Raw genomic sequence first — 22805 nt, 5'->3', positions numbered from 1 at the left:
CGTTACCGAGAAAACATACTAAAACCAATAAAAGAACCTACGTGCATGCTAATAAGCTTACCAGCCATCACCCCAACCCTAACATTGGCTATGGGAGGAGGAGTCCTTCAGCTTCCCCCCGCCCACCGATTTCCTTTGTGATCACAAGATTATCACAGCCACAGTGTAGAACTAGCACCTGTTCTTATGGGGCCTCACTAGGCCCAGTCCTTTCAACCCTAATCTAAAGATTGGGGCCTTCCTTGGAAGCCCTTAGACAGTTTAAACCCAGGCTGTTTATCCAATCCTTTCATTGTCCTTTGGTCCCTGGAGAATCCAGTTTCAATTAGTTATATACAGACCTCGGGGGGGGGGGGGGGGGAGAGGGTGGCTTCAAAGGGGGAAGTAGTATATTAGCATCCCTATCCTACTAGAGAAGGTACATACAGTGCCACAGTATCACATACACAATTGCATTTTTAATACAGTGTAACCCAAAAGTATTAACCCTAACTCAATAAACTTTACTGAATTAAGTTAAACCTTATCTTAATTCCATAAGGTTTGTTCAGGATATTGTCAGCCTGTTACCCCTTGGTTGAAAGGGGTTTACATATAACTAGAAATTACAGCATTTCAGAATTATTATTATATCCCTGTTAATTCCAGCATAGGAACTTTTGTTTAAGGCCTCAGTCTTCCAAACACTTAACACGTGTACTTAACTTCATGCACAAGAGTAGTTCTCTTGCAGCTAGTAGGGCTACTTGTGTGCATAAGTGTTTACAAGATCAGGGCTTAAAATGGTTTCTCATGGATAACACTTCTAATTGTGATCTACAGAACATCAGGAAAGAATAGCTATTCTAAAATTAAAAGTATGCCTGTTTTGCCCAACAGCCACATTTGTGCTTGTATGCCCATTGCTATATATCTGAGTGATTAAATGGTCTCTTTAAAAATGAAACAAAACTGGTGAATCAATTATTGTTAATTTTTTCCATTATATTTAGATATGGCGGATTTTCGAGAAGTGTTTGCCAAAGCAAAGCATATAGCCATTATTACAGGGGCTGGTGTTAGTGCCGAGAGTGGTGTTCCTACCTTCAGAGGCACAGGGGGCTACTGGAGAAAATGGCAAGCTCAGGTATGTAGTTGGGCTAGACATTTGATGAGCTATTATTATTCCTTTAATTCAGATGTGCCATTACAATGAGTCAGAAGCAGCTACCTATTTAAAGGATTGCAGTGCTCCCACAGTGCTCCAGTAGTGACAAAATGTTCTCTGCTCAGCCATCTCTGCAGCTTCTTTCTTACGCGCTCCACTGTGATAGCCTCATGCAACTGCAACTTCTCTTTTTCGCTGGTCAGCACAACAGTCTTAGCTGTTTTGGAGACACTTAGGGGTCCTCCTTGCTGCTTCCCTGCTTGCCTTTTTCCCTCAGGACACCTCTCCCTTTCTAAATTCAGACAAATATAAAAAACAGGGGTGGACAGTATTGAGTACATTTTTTTTGTTTATTTGATTGCTTCTTGTCTTGATGCTTTTGTCTGTCACATTCTGACAACTTCCTACTGCAACCTGCTGTCTGTGCTCCTTCTGTGGCTCAAAATTAACTTGATTTAATGTTCCCTTTCTTATATTTGCACTGCTATCATAATCAATTTTGTGTGTGTGTGTGTAAGATAATGCTCATGAAAGATTTAATTCTTCTGGAAACTAGAGCAGCTGTGTAGTTATCCAGTTACTGATATGATAAAAATGCTCCTGTATTTCTTTCAGTAATTGTGCATTTAAATACAGTATATTTATATAAATGTTGTTTTTTTCATATGAGAACTTTGACATATTAATGTTCAATCTTTATGTAGCACTGCAAGTATATAGTTCAGATGGATTTATTTGAATGAGCTTTCTCCCCCTATCGTTTAAACAAGAAAACTGAATGCTAAACCCATATTAATGCAGAATTATGGCTGAGATTTTATAGGCATGCAGGAGACAAAGTATTAGTTGCTGCCAGAATGAAAGCCTATTATTTGGCTACATTATATATAAATTAAGGCAGAATTGAAATTACCAGTAGCACAAAATATATCATGCAAAGGTATCCAGTTTTATGGCTTCTTTAGTGCATATAAAATATTAACTATTATGTTGCACTTTGTTTTTCTTTTGTATTGTGTTTGTACTCTCAAGAGGAGGCTTGGTTGGGCAGTGTAGAATGAGTTGTGTGTGCACAGTGTAAAATAGAGAATTCTGGATAATATTACAGTAAAATTATATGCAACTTTGAATGGCCTTACTTCATTGCATAAAATACAGTATTTATGGATCCATAATTATAAGGCCATAAGGAACAGTTAGGATCATCTAGTCGGGCCTCCTATATAACACTGACTTATCATGGCTCTATAGAAAAAGGAGGACTGATTCTGGCTGTTGACTTGTATTCTTGTTAGATATAGCTGGTTACAAATACTGTGATGTTATTATCTTGTCATCTACATAATAACTAGAGCTGTCGATTAATTGCAGTTAACTCACACGATTAATTTAAAAAAAAAATTGCGATTAATCCCAGTTTTAATCTCACTGTTAAACAATAGAATACCAATTGAAATTTATTTGCTACATTTTCATATATATTGTATTCTGTGTGTTGTAAATTAAATCAAAGTGCATATTAATTTTGATTACAATATTTGTACTGTAAAAATAATAAACAAAAGAAATAGTATTTTTCAGTTCACCTAATACAAGTGCTGTAGTGCAATCTTTGTCTTGAGAGTGCAATTTACAAATGTATATATTATTTTGTTACATAACTGCACTCCAAAACAAAACAATGTAAAACTTCAGAGCCTCCAAGTCCACTCAGTCCTACTTCTTGTTCAGCCAATTGCTAAGACAAACAAGTTTGTTTACATTTACTGGAGATAATGCTGCCCTCTTCTTACTTACAATGTCACCAGAAAGTGAGAACAGGCATTTGCATGGCACTTTTGTGGCCAGCATTGCAAGGTATTTATGTGCCAGATATGCTAAACATTCATATGCTCCTTCATGCTTCAACCACCATTCCAGAGGACATGCTTCCATGCTGATGATGCTTGTTAAAAAAAAAAAAAAAATGCGTTAATTAAATTTTAGACTGAACTCCTTGGGGGAGAATTGTATGTCCCCTGCTCTGTTTTACTGGCATATATTTCATGTTATAGCAGTCTTGGATGAGGAACCAGCACATGTTCATTTTAAGAACACTTTCACGCAAAGAAGGTACCAATGTGAACTTTCTAAAGATAGCTACAGCACTCGACCCAAGGTTTAAGAATCTGAAGTGCCTTCCAAAATCTGAGAGGGACGAGGTGTGGAGCATGCTTTCAGAAGTCTTAAAAGAGCAACACTCCGATGCGAAAACTACAGAACCCGAACCACCATAAACAGAAAATCAACCTTCTGCTGGTGGCATCTGACTCAGATAAGAAAATGAATATGCTTCAGTCCACACTGCTTTGGCTTGTTATTGAGCAGAACCTGTCGTCAGCATGGACACATGTCACCTGGAACGATGGTTGAAGCATGAAGGGAGATACGATCTTTAGTGCATCTGGCACGTAAATATCTTGCGACGCCAGCTACAACAGTGCCATGAGAATGCCTGATTTCACTTTCAGGTGACATTGTAAACAAGAAGCGGGCAGCATTATCTCCTGCAAATGTAAACAAACTTGTTTGTCTGAGCGATTGGCTGAACAAGAAGTAGGACCGAGTAGGCTTGCAGGCTCTAAAATTTTACATTGTTTTATTTTTGAATGCAGTTTTTTGTACGTAATTCTACATTTGTAAGATCAACTTTCATGATAGAGATTGCATTACAGTATTTGTATGAGATGAATTGAAAAATACTTTCTTTTGTTTATTTACAGTGCAAAATATTTGTAATCAAAAATAAATATAAAGTGAGCACTGCAGACTTTGTATTCTGTGTTGTAATTGAAATCAATATATGTGAAAATGTAGAAACCATCCAAAAATATTTAAATAAATGGTATTCTATTATTTAATAGTGTGATTAATAATGCAATTAATTTTTTAATTGTTTGACATCCCTAATAGTAGATACAGTCACATATAAGTTATTATCAGGTGTAGTTAGAAGCAACAGAGGGTCCTGTGGCACCTTTGAGACTAACAGAAGTATAGGGAGCATAAGCTTTCGTGGGTAAGAACTTCACTTCTTCAGATGCAAGTAATGGAAATCTCCAGAGGCAGGTATAAATCAGTATGGAGATAACGAGGTTAGTTCAATCAGGGAGGGTGAGGTGCTCTGCTAGCTATCAGGTGTAGTTGTTTTGCTCTTATTACTAATGAATGAATTTTTTTTTTCAGGAACTGGCTACCCCAGAAGCCTTTGCAAGGAACTCCTCCCGTGTGTGGGAATTTTATCATTACCGTCGGGAGCTGATGTTGAGTAAACAACCAAATCCAGCACATATTGCCATTGCCGAGTGTGAAGCCAGACTGAGCAAACAGGGAAGGAGTGTTGTGGTCATTACTCAAAACATTGATGAGCTCCACAGAAAGGCAGGCACAAAACACCTCTTAGAAATTCATGGTTAGTATTAACGCACGCATACACTAGAACTGATCAGAAGATGGAGGGCGGAGTTTCTACTGAAATCTTTGAATTTTTGCAGAAAATGAAATTTTCAGTCAAAAACGTCAACTGAAAACCAAAACCATTTTTATTCAGAAATGCCACGTGCCTAGTGGCCCAGTGGTCCAGTTCTCCTTTATGAGTCTGGCTTCCTGGCCAGATTACATCTCCCGTTACACATTGTGGCCAAGGCCTCCCATGATGCACTGTGCCTGCTTAGCAGGAGGGGACACCAGGGTGCAGCATGGGAGATGTAGTCTGGGATGAGTGCATGAGACACCTGCACTATCGCTCGCAAGAGGTGCTCTGGTGGCATTTCCAAAAATTTTTTTTTGATTTTCAGGTGTTCGAGTTTTAGATTAAAAGTCAACATTTTTCAGGGAAAGCAGACACTTTTTTTCCTAAACAGTTGTTTTGTTGAAAACCCAATTTCTGTCAAGCACTTGAGATGGAAAATTTCTACCAGTCTAAATGCATGTGTAGCGCCGACAGACCCCAGTTGTCAGCGGGCAGGATCGAACCTGGGACCTCTGGAGCTTAGTGCATGAGCCTCTATCGCATGAGCTAAAAAGTCAACTGGCTGTTAGTTAAGGCTGTAGAGCAGACTCATTTAACTCTCTCTCTAAGTGGTCTTGGTGCCACTAGATGGGACAGAACACCACACCAAGGAGGTGTGTGGGTTACACATGTACTTACTCTAACCAACTATTGCTGAACTTGTCATCACCTGCTGTCTCTTCCCTTTGTTGTTTGTCATTTTGTTTTTTATACTGACAATGGTACTGGAACTGTCTCTCTCTTAACACTTTCTCCTTACATGTCTCAGATCCACTTGAATGAATATACTCATACAATAGAACTTAGCTTATTTATCCTAAAGGGTAGGAATTACAAATTATTGAGTTTTCCAGTTCGTGAGCAGGGATAATACATCACAAAGTATTTTGTTCACTTATTCTGATAAGTGTATAATTTTGATTATAATTCATTTTTACAAAATATACTACAGTATATTACGAAGTCTTAGTAATGTCAGGCCTCACTATATCATTCGCTGTTAATTATTTGAGAAGTCAGAGGTACCTTTTTTTGAGCATTTTTTGTGCAAATTACAAAGTGTGTGTTTTAACACAGTTCTCCTGTATGCAGAAGGAAATGCTACCATCATAAGTCATCCTTCTTAGCCAGATTGCAAACAATTCCCATTTTTTTGTTTAAAAAAAAAAAAAAAAAGTTCAGCAATACTGTGTTAATCATCTAGATGTCATGAGATAAACCACAGTCTACTAGAGGGGCCATTTCTCTGGTTCAGCATGGCAGTTTCTATTAAACTTGCACTCCTACATATGCTATTGGTTTCTTTGACTGCCAATCAAAAATGTTTTATGTACATGCTCTATAATAAACTAATTCACAGTGCTGCCAAGCTGGAATTTCTTAGTTCTGTGTTCCTGTAACTGAAACTGCCCACAAGATATATTCTCCAATGTCAAATAAGGGAACACTTGGGATGGATATAACTGTTTGCATGCGTAACCACATCTGAAAGTCATTGTTTGATATTAAAATCTGGAATTGCTGCTTTGTGCATTTCAGGTAGCTTATTCAAAACCCGATGCACCAGCTGTGGAAATGTGGCAAAGAATTACAAGAGTCCAATATGTCCAGCTTTGGCTGGGAAAGGGTAATATATTGTGAAACCCATACTTTCTCTTTTTCAGTTTGCTACTTATTTATTATCTTTAGCAGAGTAAATATTTTCAGAGCTGGGCTGGGTTTTAGCCAGGTGTCCCCCATTTACCTCAGTGGGAATCGGGTTTAAAGCCCACATGATGTTTTGAAAACATAGGATATATTGTTTCATTAATTCTAGCTTTATTCACTGAGAACTGGGGGGATGTCAGACCTCTGAAACAGCTCACTGCTAAAGCGCACACGGGGCTTAGCCATGTTTTTCCAAGTTTTTTAAGTAATGATCTTACTTACAGGAAGTTAGCAGAATAAGTTTATTAAAAATAACCCACTAGCAGAGACTAACCGGGATCCAGTTATGTGTTATGTATTTAGGTTTATATTTTATATCTCTCATTAAAGTGTTTTTTTTTTTTTTTTGAATGTTCATTTACCTACTGTGACACCAAGCCCCATTTGTGGTTCACTACTGTGTGTCAGCAAATCTTGTCAGGCCTGACATACTCACTACACCTACCACACTGGTAAAATTCAGAACTGGGAATGTATTTGGGGTCACCTTGATGGTTGTAACCAAGGCTAGTGGAAGCCAGAGTGAGGTTCAGAGCTGCTGAACCAGGGCTGTTTAGCACACAAACACAGGGTGTGACCTGCATGCTTGTAGGTAGGCTGGGAGCTACAGCAGCAAAATATTGTAAGGCACCCAGGATTGCAGGACAAGTGGTGACAGCCCCCTACTGGTCTGGATTGCCACTGAATGCAGTGACACCTGCAGAAGAGGAAAAATGAAAGATGTTTAACAGCAAATCTGGGAAGTTCCAAAACCAACAAGCTGTATTTCAAAGATCAGTTAAGATTCCTGAGTGACACATCAAATACAATTTTCTGTCAAATACAAATTATATCAGTAATGAGCACTTTAATGACACATCAATTATTTCAAAGGTGAGGCCACATAATGTCATATGTTTGGCTATTGAACTACAGCTACACCCTTATTCTCAAGAAACAGCAATGGGTCCTTTTATTTTTCTGATATATTAACTAATATCCCCATATACCAATATTCCTTGAAATATTTAGATATCAAAATCAAAAATACATTAAAATTCCCCCAGCGATCCATGTCTCTCAGTTGTGGTTGATTTGGTAAAATACATATTTTGTTTAAAAAAATATTGTGGAAGGTGTAGTGTAACCTTCAAGATGTCCTTACCTATTTTTTTTTATTTGCTTTCAAGTACTTCAGTTTTGTAAATGATGTGATATATGGATACATTGCTGTCACTTAGCAACCTTGACTGGATTTGAAGCAAAGTTTTCTAGTTTTGGAAACTTTTAGTGTTGGACTCTAGGAAATGAAACATTGGTTCTGTGCACGAGATTTTGACCAGATGAATTAAATGGTTATGTACTATTTCTCCTTTCCTCACTTTCCCCTTTTTAAAATTTTTGCCACTCTGTCATCAGAAACAAAAGTTCAGAAGTTTTGGAGGCTGCTGAAAATGTGTTTTAGGGAGGAACCCTTTGTCCAAATCACTTCACATTTAGTAGAAAACATCTATCTCCACCCCAGTCTTAATCTGACAGTTTTTAGATTCCTATTCCTTTGTTGTGGATTTTGGAGATAGGAGAACTATCAGGCTTGTAGTAAAAGCTTGATTATAACCTTAACTTTGGAATGGCTTTGGTGCTCCATAATATCACAAGATATAAAGGTGGTGTATGAAAAATTGTTGATCCTAAATCTTACACAAAAGTGTATATCCGTTCCATTAGAACAAACCTTTTAGATGGTCTGGAACCATCAAGTTGAGTGGTTACTATCCTATGTTACCATGTAAACTTGTTACCTTTATCCCCTTTTCTTCCTCCCGTCCTTTCTACCGTTTGTTATGCTCACTTGTTCATCTTGTCTTAAATTAGATAGTAAGCAATTCGATACAGGGATTGTCTTTCTATAGGTATGTCTACACTACATGCTTCTTTTGGTAGAGTGTAGAATACATACACTATGCTCCCTCCTAGCATGGGTATAAATAGCAATGTAAACCGTGAGGCACCGCTTAGGTGAGTAAAGTAAAGACACACCTGAACCCTGTGGCTGTGTACCTGGGTATATACACCCTACACAGCTCTCTACTCACCCAAGTAGTGCCTCCGATGTCTACACTATTATTTTTAGCAGTATAGTGTCCTGCAGTTGCTTCCTCACTGCTGGAGTCTTTCCCTGCCACAGGGACCTTCCAGAGCCTTTTCCTGCCACAGAAAGAGACTTTGGCAGCAGGGAATGGCTCTGGCATGGGGGAGGCAGTGGGGAAAGGCTCTGACAGGTTCCCCTACAGCCAGAGCCTTTCACTGACAAGTGTAGTTACACACTGCAGTGTGGAGGCAACCTGCTTTTCATTATGGCATGTAGCTACACATTTCCTATGCACTGTGGCCTGTATATTTTTACAGCACCTTGCAATCAATCCTGATCGTGTCTCGGGGACTTAGGTGTTACAGCAGTACAAATAATAAATAACAATTTGCATGTAGCCTACAGAAAGTAGAACTTCAGGTAAAAATGATGGTAAATCTGACTTCAGTCATTTAACAAGTAATTGCCTTCTAGATCTCCTGAAGAGAAGAGCTGCTTCAAGTTAAAGGCCAGGCCTACACTCGGAGCAGATTGCTACTGTATAATATAGCAGCAAAACACTCTTTGTGTGAACATAGTTTATGCTGGCAAAGTTGTGCTTTTGCTGGTACAGCTGATTCCAGCTGTACTGAATGAAATAAACTATATTGGTAAAAGTGCAGTTTTTCTAGTATAATGGTGTCTATGCTAAGTGCCTTGTGCCAGCACAGCTACATCAGTCAGGAGTCACATTTCTTCACACCCCTGACTGACATAGCTATGCCCTTTGTAGTGCATACCTAGCCAAAGATGACCTACAAAGGGAAGATTGGATTTGTGCCCACTTTTGCTGCTTTATGACATATGAAGAAGATCTAAAACTCTTTTTTTTTAACCTTTATATTAAGGATATCAAATCTGGTCTCTCTGAATTTGCTTGATGGCATGTGGTGATGGGGAAAAATGGAGAGAGAAGTTTGGAATTTTCTCACCTCTTAGTTGAAAACATGGGGGCATTAGATCCAAACATGTCTTTTCTTCCAGTTGCATTAGGCCTGGTCTACACACACAATTTGTATTGGTATAACTATTTTGGTTAGATCTGTGATTTTTTTTTGTTTTTTATTTAACCAATTACAGTTATGCTGGTACAGCTCTGAGGGAGGACACAATTATACTAGTGGGGATGCACTTACACCAGTACAGCTTATTCCCCTTCCTGAACAGGAATAAACTATACTGTTAATAACTGTATCCATGCTAGGAGTGTTGTACCAAAATAACTGTATACCAATAAAGTGCTATACATTTTGTGTGTAGGGAAAAAACTTAGTTAAATAGGCATGAAAAAAAAACAGTATTTTAAATGGTCTGACTGAAAATTACATTTCCCCTCAATATCAGGTTTCACTTCCTTGGTATCTGTGTAGTGATACTCTTGCCCCATCTGTGGTCATATAGTGTTGTCCCAGGTGGACAAGTCTTGAATTTCTCATATGTGACAAAATCAAGAAAAAAATGTGTTTTGAAGGAAGAAAAAGCCCTTCCCAGGACTTTTTACATTAGAGAGAAGCAAAAAAAAAAAAAAAAAAAAAGTGGGGGGGGGGGGCATACGTGCATTCCCCCATGCCCTTTGTGGTGCTCCACATAAGTGGAAACCACCCTTTTTTGTGCCTCGCACCTGAGCCCTATTATTGTTCTTGCCATTCTAAAACCAATGATGAGCCTGTTTTACTGACTTTAGTGTTGTAGTATATATATTTATTTCCTATGGCTACTAAACCACCTTGATTTGTGAGAGTGCTCTGGAGAAATACATTTTACTTGTAAAAGCATTTTGTTTGGTACATAAAATGTTTTTTTATTTTTTGACTTCAGTGCTCCAGACCCTGAAATAGAAGATGCCAAGATTCCAGTGGAAAATCTTCCTCGGTGAGTGCTGACTTTCATCTCTTTTCACCACACCAACATGATCCCCCTCAAATTGCACAAGTACTTTGAAAGGATGCCTCCACAAATGAATTTATTAATATTATATACATAGCATCAGAAGAACGTGAAAGTTCTTACAAAATGAGAGACAGAACAAGTCTACACTACAGACTTATATCAGTATAACTATGTCACTCAGGGGTCTGAAAAATCCACCCCTGAATGATGTAGGTATACCGACCTAACCCCTGGGATAGACAGCGCTGTGTTGGCCAGAGAGCGTCTCCTGTTGACATAGCTACTGCCTCTTGCAGAGGTGGATTAACTATGCTGATGGGAGAAGCTCTGCCCTCAGCATAGGAGTGTCTTCACTTAAGCTCTGCATTGGTGCAGCTGCCCCAGTGCCGCGTTTTAAGTGTAGACCTGCCCATAGTGCAAAACATCTTAAATTTAAACATAACATTACAAGAGATAACTGACAAAGGAAATGTGGATGGGGTTATAGTGAAGAAAAATAGGTTGCTTATTTATGTGTAAGCATCTGGTAAAGACTAGGCTAAATGAATAGATTGTTTAGCAAGTGGGGAACTGAACAGCGGTAGCAAGCAACCAAGTACTACAGGATAATCTGCTGTTTATTCAGTAGCTAGCACTCTTTCCTCTGAGGCAGTATCTAATACGATGCTTGGAGATGTCTGCTGCAAAGTATCTTGTGATCATTAAAAATTCCATGGCACTTTTTGTGGCAGTAAATGATTTGCCTCAACTTCTTGCACTTGGCTACAGTCTTTTTTATTCCTTGCATAAGACTGTTGGGTAGCATTGTTCAGTCTTGTTAAACAGCTTCCGTACTTCACCCAGAGATATTGTTGCACTGTATAACAGAGAACAGGAGTACTTGTGGCACCTTAGAGACTAACAACTAACTAACTTGTTAGTCTCTAAGGTGCCACAAGTACTCCTGTTCTTTTTGCGGATACAGACTAACACGGCTGCTACTCTGAAACCTGTATAACAGAGGAAGCTCTCCCTGTATACTTTGGTTAAGATGATGTGGTCCAAATGGAGTGTAGCAGTTTAAATCCTCAATTGTTCAACTGACTCCATACAAACATACCCCCTTTGATGTCTGCCAGCACAAAATCAATTTTGTAAAGTACTATAGAGTCCTTTGGAATAAGAGATTTGATATCTTCGCTTCAGCTGTAATGTGAAACATTATTTTTATATTCTCATGCCTAAGGCTGCGAGTCTTTCACGGAAGTCACAGATTCTGTGACTTTCTCAGACCTCTGTGACTTCTGCAGCGACTGGTGCAGCTGACCCCAGGGCCGCCCGAGCAGCTGGGGTGGCTCTGGGGGACGGCCGCTGCCCGGGCAGCCCCAGGCAGCTGGTCCCGGAACAGCAGCAGTGGAGCCCCGAGCTGTCCCCCCCGCCCATAGCTTTGGCGGGGCCCCAGGCCACCTCTTCACACACACCCACAGCAGCAGCGTCCCCCGGATCCTGTCCTGTTTCTTCTTCGAGATGTCCTTGTGGGTGCGCCACTCCAGGTGTTGGTGCGTCCCTGCACCTTTGCTCCGAGATTTTGACAGCTGTACTTGTACTGGTTGCGCACATGCAGAGCCTGCCGCACACGCTGAGTGCCTTAATAGTACACGGGTACAACCGGTCTCCCCAGTTCCTTCTCTACCATCCCCGGCTGAGATGGAGCTCAGCAGACTCATTAGAGACTTTTCTCTCCCTTTGTTCAAATACCTTCCTTGTTAGTTAGTTTTCCCCAGTAGTAATTAGATACCACTTCTCCTATCTTTTTCTCTCTTTAAAACAAACAAACCAACCAACCAAAAAAACCAACCTTCTCGTTCCTGTCAGCAGCAGCCGCTTCCGACATGCCTGGCTCCCCAGGCTTTATGCGCTGCTCTACCTGCCATGATGCCATCCCTCTCTCAGATGACCATTCAAAATGTATAAAATGTTTGGGGGAGTCCCACATCCCCCCAAAATGTGCCCACTGTAGCAAGCTAAAATCCAGGGCACATAAGGACAGGGAACTGAGACCAAAACCGCTCCTCCTTCAGACGTCCTTAGGATCAGCTTCTCTGGCACTGACTCTGCTACACGCCGCAGGCTCCCCCTCCCCCCGCCTCAAAGAAAGAAAAGAAAACCTCAAAAAAACAGCACTCACTTCCACCCGCAAAGGGTACTTCACTGGAGAAGACTTCCCCGGGCAGATCTACAACCTCCCTCCCGGCACTTCCCCGGCTGAGCACTTTTGACGCGCCGGGCTCCTCTGGCACTGTGCAAAACCCGCCTGCGGCGGGAGCACAAAGCTTCAGTGCCGAGGCTTCCAGTTGCCGGCCTCTCTCATGGCACCGTTCGGTGCCGACACATGTTGACATGCCTGACCCCCCTGCAGGCTATTCTCGCTCTCCCGGCACCGTCATCTTCTGAGCTGGCCAGCAGCGAAACAAAGCTCAGGACACCGGTGCAGAGGAACCTTTCTTCACAACAGATTCCTCTTGCACAGCCCTCACCTCACAGAGGGGCTGTGGCACCGCAATTCACACAGTCGAGGGACCTGCTGGTGTCCCCTATCCTGCAGTCACCCCTACTTAACGCTTGCTTCTCTCCAAATGCTCATTCAGGGTCCGGACAGCCTTCCTCCAGTAATGAGGAATCTGGACTGCAGGGAAAATTTTCACCCTATCAAATCTCCCGTCCTCAGACCCCAATCAATAGAGGTCATAGAAAAGTTACATTGTCCTACTCTCAGGATCCTGCCCTGTGGTGTGTAAACCCCTGGATGGCACCACCCATGCCCTTCCCACCACAGAGGCAATATTGGGCTCCATGGGCACCTTATCCTCGAGACCACACTTGCTATGCTACCACAGCCAGGTGTGATGCCTGCCCGGTACCGCCAGTTGACAAATCTGTCACTGACTTAAGACACCAGGCAGCACCGTCACAACTGCAGGATCAATCATAACCTGCCTCCAACCCAGTAGAACCAGTGGTTATGCCTGATGAAGCATTACTTCCTCCTCCCTGACAACTTCCGATGACTTCTCAAACTTTCAAGATCTTTTTAAAAGAGTTGCCAATGAGTTAAGAATTAACCGGGAGGAGGTTTCTGAACAGCAGCATGAGCTAACTGACATCCTGCAGCCCTCTTCTTCTAGGATTGCATTACCGATCAACGCAGCCCTTTTGGAACCTGCTAAGGCTATCTGGCAAACTCCCACTTCAAGCCTACTTACCTGTAAGTGAGTGGATCAGAAGTACTTCATCCTTTCCAAGGCCTCTGAATTCCTTTTCACTCATCCAGTGCCAAACTCTCTGGTAGTAGACGCTGTCAACCAAAAGACCAAACACCAGTTTCCCCGCTCCACCCCATTCAACAAGGAAAGTAAGCGATTAGATCTGCTCGGACATAAGGTATCCACATCCTCCATGTTACAATTTCGCATTACTAATTATACAGCCGTTTTGGCAAAATATGACCACAAAAATTACAATAAATTCATGGACTTTATTGATGACATTCTGGAAGAAAAGAAACAATTTACAGTCCTTGTTTCCGAGGTACAAATCATCTCCTGTACCGCTCTTCAAGCGGCCCTTGATGCAGCCAATACTACAGCAAGATCCACTGCTACAGCAGTGCTGATCCACCGGAGTTCATGGCTCTCCTCTTCCTTTCCTCGAAAGGTCCAGAGTACCATTGAAGATCTTCCCTTCGATGGTGACAAACTCTTTGCCTCCATGACAAACGATGTACTTCATTCAATGAAGGACTCAAGGACAACTCTCCGGTCCCTAGGAATTCAAACGCCTATGACCAGAAGATGACAATATAGATTTCAACCTTACCAGCGTCCACGCTACCCTACATACACCCAGCAATTCCATAGATCACATGAGAAACAACAGCAGCAACACCAGAGACCCAGATACCAGTGCCGCCGTCCCAACTCCTCAGCAGCATCTCAACCCCCTCTGACTAATAAGCAGATTTGAAGCCGTGGTCCTGGATATAGAAAACAACGTTCCCACTTCAGTGCTTACACCACCTGCCCCTCTTTTTGGACACCGCCTACGACCATTCTCCCATCAATGGCAGAACATTACCACCGACAAGTGGGTTATAGAGGTCGTCACAATTGGCTATTCTATCCCTTTCCTCCTACCACCCACCCTCCCCATCCCTCTTCAGAGACCCCTCTCAAGAGCAACTGCTCCTCCAAGAAGTACATCTCCTTCAATTGGGAGCAGTGGAAGTCATGCCTGAACAACACAGAGGGAAGGGTTTCTATTCCCATTATTTCTTAAGAGCAAAGAAACCCGGGGGGTGATGACCAATCCTCAACCTCAGGCAGCTCAATACATTTATCAAAAAGCAAAAGTTCAAAATGGTTACCCTCACCACCATAATCCCGGTGCTGGAGCACGGCAATTGGTTTTCAGTCCTCGACCTACAGGACACCTATTTTCATGTGACTATACATCCGGCCCACAGATGTTTCCTTCGTTTTATCCTCGGCTCGACACACTTTCAATGCAGGGTGCTACCCTTCGGCCTATCCACCGCCCCCTGTGTTTTTTCCAAGCTCCTAGCTGTAGTAACTGCCTACCTCAGGAAACAAGGGGCCTTAATATTTCCTTACCTCGACGATTGTCTCCTCAAAGCCTCAACGCTCGATGAAGCTCTTCAATTCACGCAGCTCACCGTTGCTTGCTTCCTGTCCCTCGGCCTACAAATAAACAAAAACAATCCACCTTATCTCCTATCCGACACCTGGAGTTCATAGGAGCACACCTTGATTCCTAGACAGGAATAGTATCTCTCCTGCCCAACTGTTTCAACACCATAAAACTCCTGGCCACAAAACTTCGCAACAGTTCTTAGGTCACATGGCCTCGTGCACATTTGTGGTCAAAAATGCGCGATTATACATGAGGTGCTTCCAAGCTTGGTTGGCCACGTTTTACAAACCAAATGTACACGCTCTAAACAAGCCTCTATCCATACCTTTCAGAGTCAAAGACTCTCTCTTATGGTGGACGGTTCCCTCCAGTCTCTGCTCAGGAGTCCCCTTTCTCCAGGATGCTCTATCCCTCATAATGACTACCGATGCATCCCTCACAGGGTGGGGTGCACACATGTCCCACCACACAGCCCAGGGGCTATGGTCTTCAACCGAAACCTCCCTACACATAAACGTCCTAGAGCTTTGAGCCATATGCAACGCTTGCTGTCACTTCCTCCCATTGATTCGGAACCAACATGTTCGAATAATGACAGATAACATCGCCTGCATGTTCTATGTAAACAGGCAGGGAGGAGCTCGCTCTCACTCATTTTGCACAGAAGCTATGAAGCTCTGGAATTGGTGCCTTGCAAACAACATCCGGATATCAGCCACCTATCTTCCCGGAGCTTCCCTGAATACCACCATGGACGAATTAAGCATATGCTTTCCCTGGGATCACGAATGGGAAATAAACAAGACGATCATCCTCAACATATTCTGCATTTGGGGCTACCCAACCCTAGACGTCTTCGCAACTGCGAAGAACAAGAAATATCCCGAATTTTGCTCCAGAGCGGGACTGGGGAAACATTCCCTAGGAGATGCGTTCATGATCTCATTGGATCAGGACTTACTGTATGCATTTCCACCAATACCGGTCCTCCACAGAGTTCTGACAAATATACGAACAGATTGTGCCACAGTAATTCTGATTGCCCTGTTGTGGCTCAGACAACCATGGTTCTGTTCCTCACCAGAATGTCAATTCGCCCACTGATTTTGTTGCACCTCACTCCGAACCTCCTATCGCAGCAACCGGGCTGATTTCTTCACCCCAACCTGTCCATGCTTCACCTCAAAGCTTAGTTCCTACATGGTTCTCCCAAAATGCACTAGCATGCTCTGAGCAGGTTCAAAGAGTGCTCCTACATATCAGAACGCAATCTACTTGCACCATCTATCTCCAAAAGTGGAAGTGATTCACACAATGGTGCTCAACCAAACAAATTCCTCCTACTTCTGCACCTCTTCCATTCATACTTGACTACCTATTAGACCTTAAGCAATCTGGCCTCTCTTTCAGCTTCTTCAAAGTCAACTTAGCTGCTATTACAACTTTTCATGACAAGATCAACAATACCTCTGTTTTTGCTCATCCAGTCATCAAGCGTTTTCTCAAAGGGCTCCAATCCCTATACCCGGACATTAAACCTCCTACCTCTCCGTAGGACCTTCACTTAGTATTAACCTACTTAACTCAACAACCATTCGAGCCCCGAGCCACTTGCTCCCTCTTACACCTCTCTATGAAAACAGCATTCTTAGTGGCAATCACCTCCACCAGATGCACAGGAGAAATAGCAGCTCTCATGGCGGACCCACCGTACACATTATTTTTTAAGGACAAAGTTACCCTCCGACTACGTCCCAAATTTCTTCCAAAGGTGCATTCGTCATTCCACATCAATGACCTTCTTCCTAAACCATATGTAAACTCTTTTGAATCCACAATGCATACGTTAGATGTCCGCAGGGCTTTGTCCTTCTATTTGGATAGAACCAGGCCCTTTAGGAACTCTTCCAGACTCTTTGTCTCCATTGCAGAGCGATCCAAAGGCACACCTATTTCTACCCAGAGACTTTCCAACTGGATCTCTGAGTGTATCTGACTGTGCTATCAGATAAAGAAGGTTACTCCTCCAGCCGGCATCAGAACTCACTCCACTCCTCCGTAGCTACCTCCATGGCTTTTCTACGCAAAGTTCCTCTGGCTGACATCTGTAAAGCGTCCACTTGGACTTCTGAACACACATTTGTTAAGCATTATGCCCTTAATCAAGAACCTCTCTCTGATACATGATTGGGCAGAGCTGTACTATCTACTGCATTCCTACCAGATCCGAAGTCCCTACCTCCTTGAGATACACTGTTTTTAAGTCACCTGGAGTGGAGCACCCACAAGGACATCTCTCTCTCGAAGAGGAGGTTACTCACCTGTGCAGTAACTGACATTCTTCAAGATGAGTGTCCCTGTGGATGCTCCACTACCCATCCTCCTTCCCTCTACTTTGGAGTTGGGGTAGCCTCCATTGTAGAGAAGGAACTGAGACCGGTCGCGCATGTGTACTATTAAGGCACACTCAGCACGTGGGGCAGGCTCTGCGTGTGTGCGACTGATACGAGTACTGCTGTCAAAATTTCCGAGCAAAGGCGCAGGGACGCATCAACATCTGGAGTGGAGTACCCACAGAGACACTCATCTCGAAGAACGTCAATTACTGCACAGGTGAGTAACCTCTCTTAAAGGGACAGTCCCGGTTTTTGGGACTTTTTCGTATATAGGTGCCTATTACCCCCCACCCCCGCCCCGTTTTTTCACAGTTGCTATCTGGTCACTGTACCTAAAGCAGTGGTTCTCAACCAGCGGTCTGGACCTCCTGGGCTGCTGCAAGCAGGTTTCAAGAAGGCCGCCAAGCAGGGTCAGTGTTAGACTTGCTGGGGCCCAGGGCAGAAAGCCAAAGCCCCATCGAATGGGACTGAAGCCTGGCTCGGAGTCCCACCACCCATGGCTGAAGCTGACGCCTGAGCAATGTACCTTCGCCAGGGCCCCGGTGGCATGGAGCCCCAGGCAATTGCCCTGCTTGCCACCCCCTAATGCCAGCCCTGGCTTTTATATGCAGAAAACCAATTATTGTGGCACAGGTGGGCAGTGAAGTTTTCATAGCATGTTGGTGGGGGCCTCAAAAAGAAAAAGGTTGAGAACCCTTGCTGTAGATCATCAGCAGCCACAGGAGTGCGCCCCCCCCCCCCCCCCCCCAGCACCTTAGATTAATTAGGGGTATTTTTAGTAAAAGTCAAGGACCGGTCACAGGCCGTGACTTGTCCGTGACTTTTATTAAAAAATACCGGTGACTAAATCGTAGCTTTAATCATGCCTAGATTGAATATATTGTTGTCCGAAGTGTGATCTAACAAACCTATTGTAATAGAAATAAGTCTATCTTAAAGATTTTTAACAAATCAATCTAAGGCTCAAAATCACTTCAAGTGTTGTATCTCCTTCTTGTAACTTTTCACAGGTGTGAAGAGCAAGGCTGCAATGGCCTCCTCCGTCCCCATGTTGTGTGGTTTGGAGAAACTCTGAATTCTGACATTCTTACAGAGGTTGAAAATGAACTTGAGATCTGTGACCTCTGTTTGGTGGTAAGGAATGCCTTAGTTTCATATTTAGTCAAGCAAGCTGAAATTAAGAAATCACATCTCTCAGATATGGGAAATGTAGATACAGCCATGAGACAGTTTCAGTGAAACGTAATACCTTAAAATAAAGTCTCAGTATGTTAAGGTAGCATTAAGTTTGATAATTTAAACATACCAGTGAAGAATTTCTGAGTTGAAGCAAATTCAGCAGTGTTAACTTGGCCACATAGCACCTACTATTTATATTAAAGTTATACATTAGCTGCATATGCAGTAGTTGAAAGTACTTATGCAATATGACCAACCTAATATTGCTTAACTTTTGAATTCCTTAAACACTGGAAACTTTAAAAAAATCACACTTTTGACTTTTTTGTTTTTTTAAATATAACTGTTTAGGAAGTTGTAAAAGCTAACAAATCATTTTTTTTTAAATATATTTATTTTGTTTTAACTTTGCATTTGACAGAACTTTATAAATGGTCAGATTAATAGAGCCAATCAGTTGCTCCTGTTTGCATGGATTTTTCATATCGCTAAAAGGGGAGAAAACTATTTCAAAACATAGGAAACTATGTTCTGTAAGTTGGTAGGAAGGGAAAGGGACAGGTATAGTATCTGAAACTACTTTTAGCTTTTTTTTCTTTAATTGAATGTGTCCTTATAATGTGTTTACATTCTCAACTTTAAGGTTACTTTAACATTTAATTTATACTAAATAAAGGGAAAAAAGAGAAGAAACATCTTTGCAATGATAGCACAATCTATGCTGGTAGGTGAGTGACAGTTTCCTCGAAGCTGCCTCTCCCACCATAGATTATTCTTTCAAGTGCAACTTCATCTTTTGCTTTTTAATATATTCAGAGTTTTACATGTTCAGATTGGGGTTGTCGATTAATCGCAGTTAACTCATGCGATTAACTCAAAAAAATTAAATTGCAATTAAAAAAATTATTCGCGATTAATCGCAGTTTTAATCGCACTGTTAAACGACAGAATACTAACTGAAATTTATTAAATATTTTGGATATTTTTCTACACTTTCATATATATTGTATTTTGTGTTGTAATTGAAATCAGTGTACATTGTTTTGTATTACAAATATTTGCACTGTAAAAATGATAAACAAAAGAAATAGTATTGGGGGTAGCCATGTTAGTCTGTATCCACAAAAACAACAAGGAGCCCGGGGGCACCTTAAAGACTAACAGATTTATTTGGGCATAAGCTTTCATGGGTAAAAAACCTCACTTCTTCAGATGTATTTTTCAATTCACCTCTTACAAGTAATGTAGTGCAATCTCTTTGTCCTGAAAGTGCAACTTACAAATGTAGATTTTTTTTTGTTACATAACTGCACTCAAAAACAAAATAATGTAAAACATTAGAGCCTAAGAGTCCACTCAGTCCTACTTCTTGTTCAGCCAATCGCTAAGACAAACAAGTTTGTTTACATTTACTGGAGATAATGCTGCCCTCTTCTTATTTACAATGTCACCTGAACGTGAGAACAGGTATTTGCATGGCACTTTTGTGGCCAGCATTGCAGGGTATTTGTGCCAGATATGCTAAACATTCATATGCCCTCTACATGCTTCAACCGCCATTCCAGAGGACATGCTGATGATGCTTGTTTTACAAAAAAAATTGTTAATTAAATTTGAGATTGAACTCCTTGGGAGAGAATTGTATATCCCCTGCTCTGTTTTACCTGTATTCTGTCATATATTTCATGTTATAGCAGTCTTGGATGATGACCCAGAACATGTTGTTCATTTTAAGAACACTTTCACTGCAGATTTCACAAAACAGAAAGAAGGGACCAAAGTGACATTTCTAAAGATAGCTACAGCACTCGACCCAACATTTAAGAATCTGAAGTGCCTTCCAAACTCTGAGAAGGACGAGGTGTGGAGCATGCTTTCAGAAGTCTTAAAAGAGCAACACTCCGATACGGAAACTACAGAACCCAAACCACCAAAAAAGAAAATCAATCTTCTGCTGGTGGCATCTGACTCAAATAATGAAAATGAACATGCGTCGGTCTGCACTGCTTTGGCTTGTTATTGAGCAGTACCCCTCATCAGCATAGACGCATGTCCCCTGGAATGGTGGTTGAAGCATGAAGGAACATGTCAATTTTTAGCGCATCTGGCACGTAAATATCTTGCAACGCCAGCTACAACAGTACCATGTAGAGGTGAAAGTAAGCCAGTACGGTACGGCGTACTGGCAAGGGCCAGCCGGTACACCGGGCCAGACTGGCTTCCTCAGGCTGGTGATTTAAAGGGCCTGGGCTCCTGGCAGCGGCCAGAGCCCTGGGCCCTTTAAATTGCCTCCTGAGCCCCACTGCCGGAGCCCTGGGCTAGCAGCAGCGGGGCTCCGGCGGTGATTTAAAGGCCCAGGGGCTCCAGGCGTCTCTACTGCAGCGGAGCCCCAGGCCCTTTAAAACTTGATTTAAAGAGCCTGGGGATTTAAAGGCCCCACCTCTTTCAATTGAGGCCCCGCCCTTTCAGGTTGAGGCCCCGCCCCCCTGCTCAGGACTCCGGCGTACCGGTAAGTCCTTTAATTTACTTTCACCCTGGTGCCATGAGAATGCCTGTTCTCACTTTCAGGTGACATTATAAACAAGAAGCGGGCAGCATTATCTCCTGCAAATGTAGACAAACTTGTTTCTGAGCAATTGGCTGAACAAAAAGTAGGACTGAGTGGACTTGTAGGCTCTAAAATTTTACATTGTTTTATTTTTGAATGCAGGGTTTTTTTTTGTTTTTTGTTTTTTTTTTTACATAATTCTACATTTGTAAGACAACTTTCATGATAAAAAGATTGCACTACAGTACTTGTACTAGGTGAATTGAAAAATACTATTTTTGTTTTTTACAGTGCAAATACTCGTAATCAAAAATAAAGTGAGCACTGTACCCTTTGTATTCTGTGTTGTAATTGAAACCAATATATTTGAAAATGTAGAACTCATCCAAAACTATTTAAATAAATGGTATTCTATTTTTGTTTAACAGTGCGATTAATCGCTTTTTAATTTTTTTAATCGCTTGACAGCCCTAGTTCAGATCCCTCTATAAATATTAATCTCCACTATACCCCTGAAAGGTAGGTGGGAGGCTACTTTCCTTCATATATTTAAACTTGCTTTAGGTTGTGTTCTGTTAGGATTTCCCTTATTTATTCCCTTGCCAGTGGCCCACTTCTGAGTGATTTCCGCCCCCCTCCCCCCCAACCACATATGACTGGAAATGGCTTACTTTGTAACCAGTCACCACCATACCACTGTCAACTAGAAGGGCTGGAGAGCAAACTTGAGTGCTGTTTTTACTCCCTTCCAGTCCGAGGAGCACTGCATCAGACCTCTTATCCCTCAGGTTTCAGCAGGTTGCACTAATCAGGCCATATTAATACTTGTAGACTTGTATTGTAGGGTTGAACATGCATTAGATGTTTTAGCAAATCTGCAGGTCGAGAGTCTCTCAGGATGTCTGAAGGTTACTGAATTCTTTTTTAAAATGCTGGTCTGGTGCTATTTTTTTTTTTTTCCTGCAGGTGGGAACCTCTTCTGTGGTGTATCCTGCTGCTATGTTTGCTCCTCAAGTATCTGCCAGAGGAGTGCCAGTTGCAGAATTTAACATGCAAGCCACCCCTGCTACAAATAGGTTCAGGTAAAACTGCTCATATTTTAGGTAGAAGAGGGAAGCAACGTTAACTTAAATGATATCTTATGTTGTCCTGATAAAAATTAATGCTCTTAAGTGTCTAGAACAGTGGTGTCCAAACTTGTCTTGTCGCGCCCCCCCTTTCTAGTAATGGAATCTGTCCATGTCTTCTGCCCCCCGGCCCCCCCCTTCCATTACTGCACAGCCAAGGTTTCATCAGCACAGGAGCTTGAGCTGACAGTGGAGCTGGGACTGGGGAGGAGCTGGGACTAGAGGTGGCTCTGGCCTGAGAGTGGAGAGGGAATGAGGGCAGAGCTGGGTTGGGGGACAGAGCAGGGGATGGAATGGAGCTGGGACTGGAGCTGGTCTTGGGGCGGAGCGGAGCTGCAGCTGCAGCTGGGGGCCAAAGTGGAGCTGGTCTGGGGGCAGAGCGAGGTCTGGGTGGCGCTACCTTCCTGCCCCCTGTGGGGGCTGGCCCAGGCCCTGCCATGTGCCCCCCTAAAACATTTCCCC

The 22805-nt window shown here is 42.3% G+C and overlaps 1 protein-coding gene across 4 annotated transcripts in view; it reads left to right on the top strand.

The window, feature by feature from the left end:
• The window catches only part of SIRT5 (sirtuin 5), a 30587-nt gene that overhangs the window by 6706 nt on the left and 1076 nt on the right, over positions 1–22805 (top strand). For 3 of the 4 annotated variants that reach the window (XM_005302859.5, XM_008171227.4, XM_005302861.5), the window contains 6 exons: positions 993–1126; positions 4373–4598; positions 6237–6324; positions 10333–10386; positions 18500–18623; positions 22183–22298. In XM_005302859.5, the coding sequence (XP_005302916.1) occupies positions 993–1126; positions 4373–4598; positions 6237–6324; positions 10333–10386; positions 18500–18623; positions 22183–22298 (742 nt within the window). The remainder of the gene's footprint in view (positions 1–992; positions 1127–4372; positions 4599–6236; positions 6325–10332; positions 10387–18499; positions 18624–22182; positions 22299–22805) is intronic. The other variant, XM_065585086.1, reaches the window with a different exon arrangement.

The sequence above is a fragment of the Chrysemys picta genome, chromosome 2, assembly GCF_011386835.1.
Source record: "Chrysemys picta bellii isolate R12L10 chromosome 2, ASM1138683v2, whole genome shotgun sequence".
Classification (NCBI taxonomy): Eukaryota; Metazoa; Chordata; order Testudines; family Emydidae; genus Chrysemys; species Chrysemys picta.
Note: the sequence above shows the minus strand (reverse complement) of the source record. Positions and strands in the feature narration are given on the sequence as shown.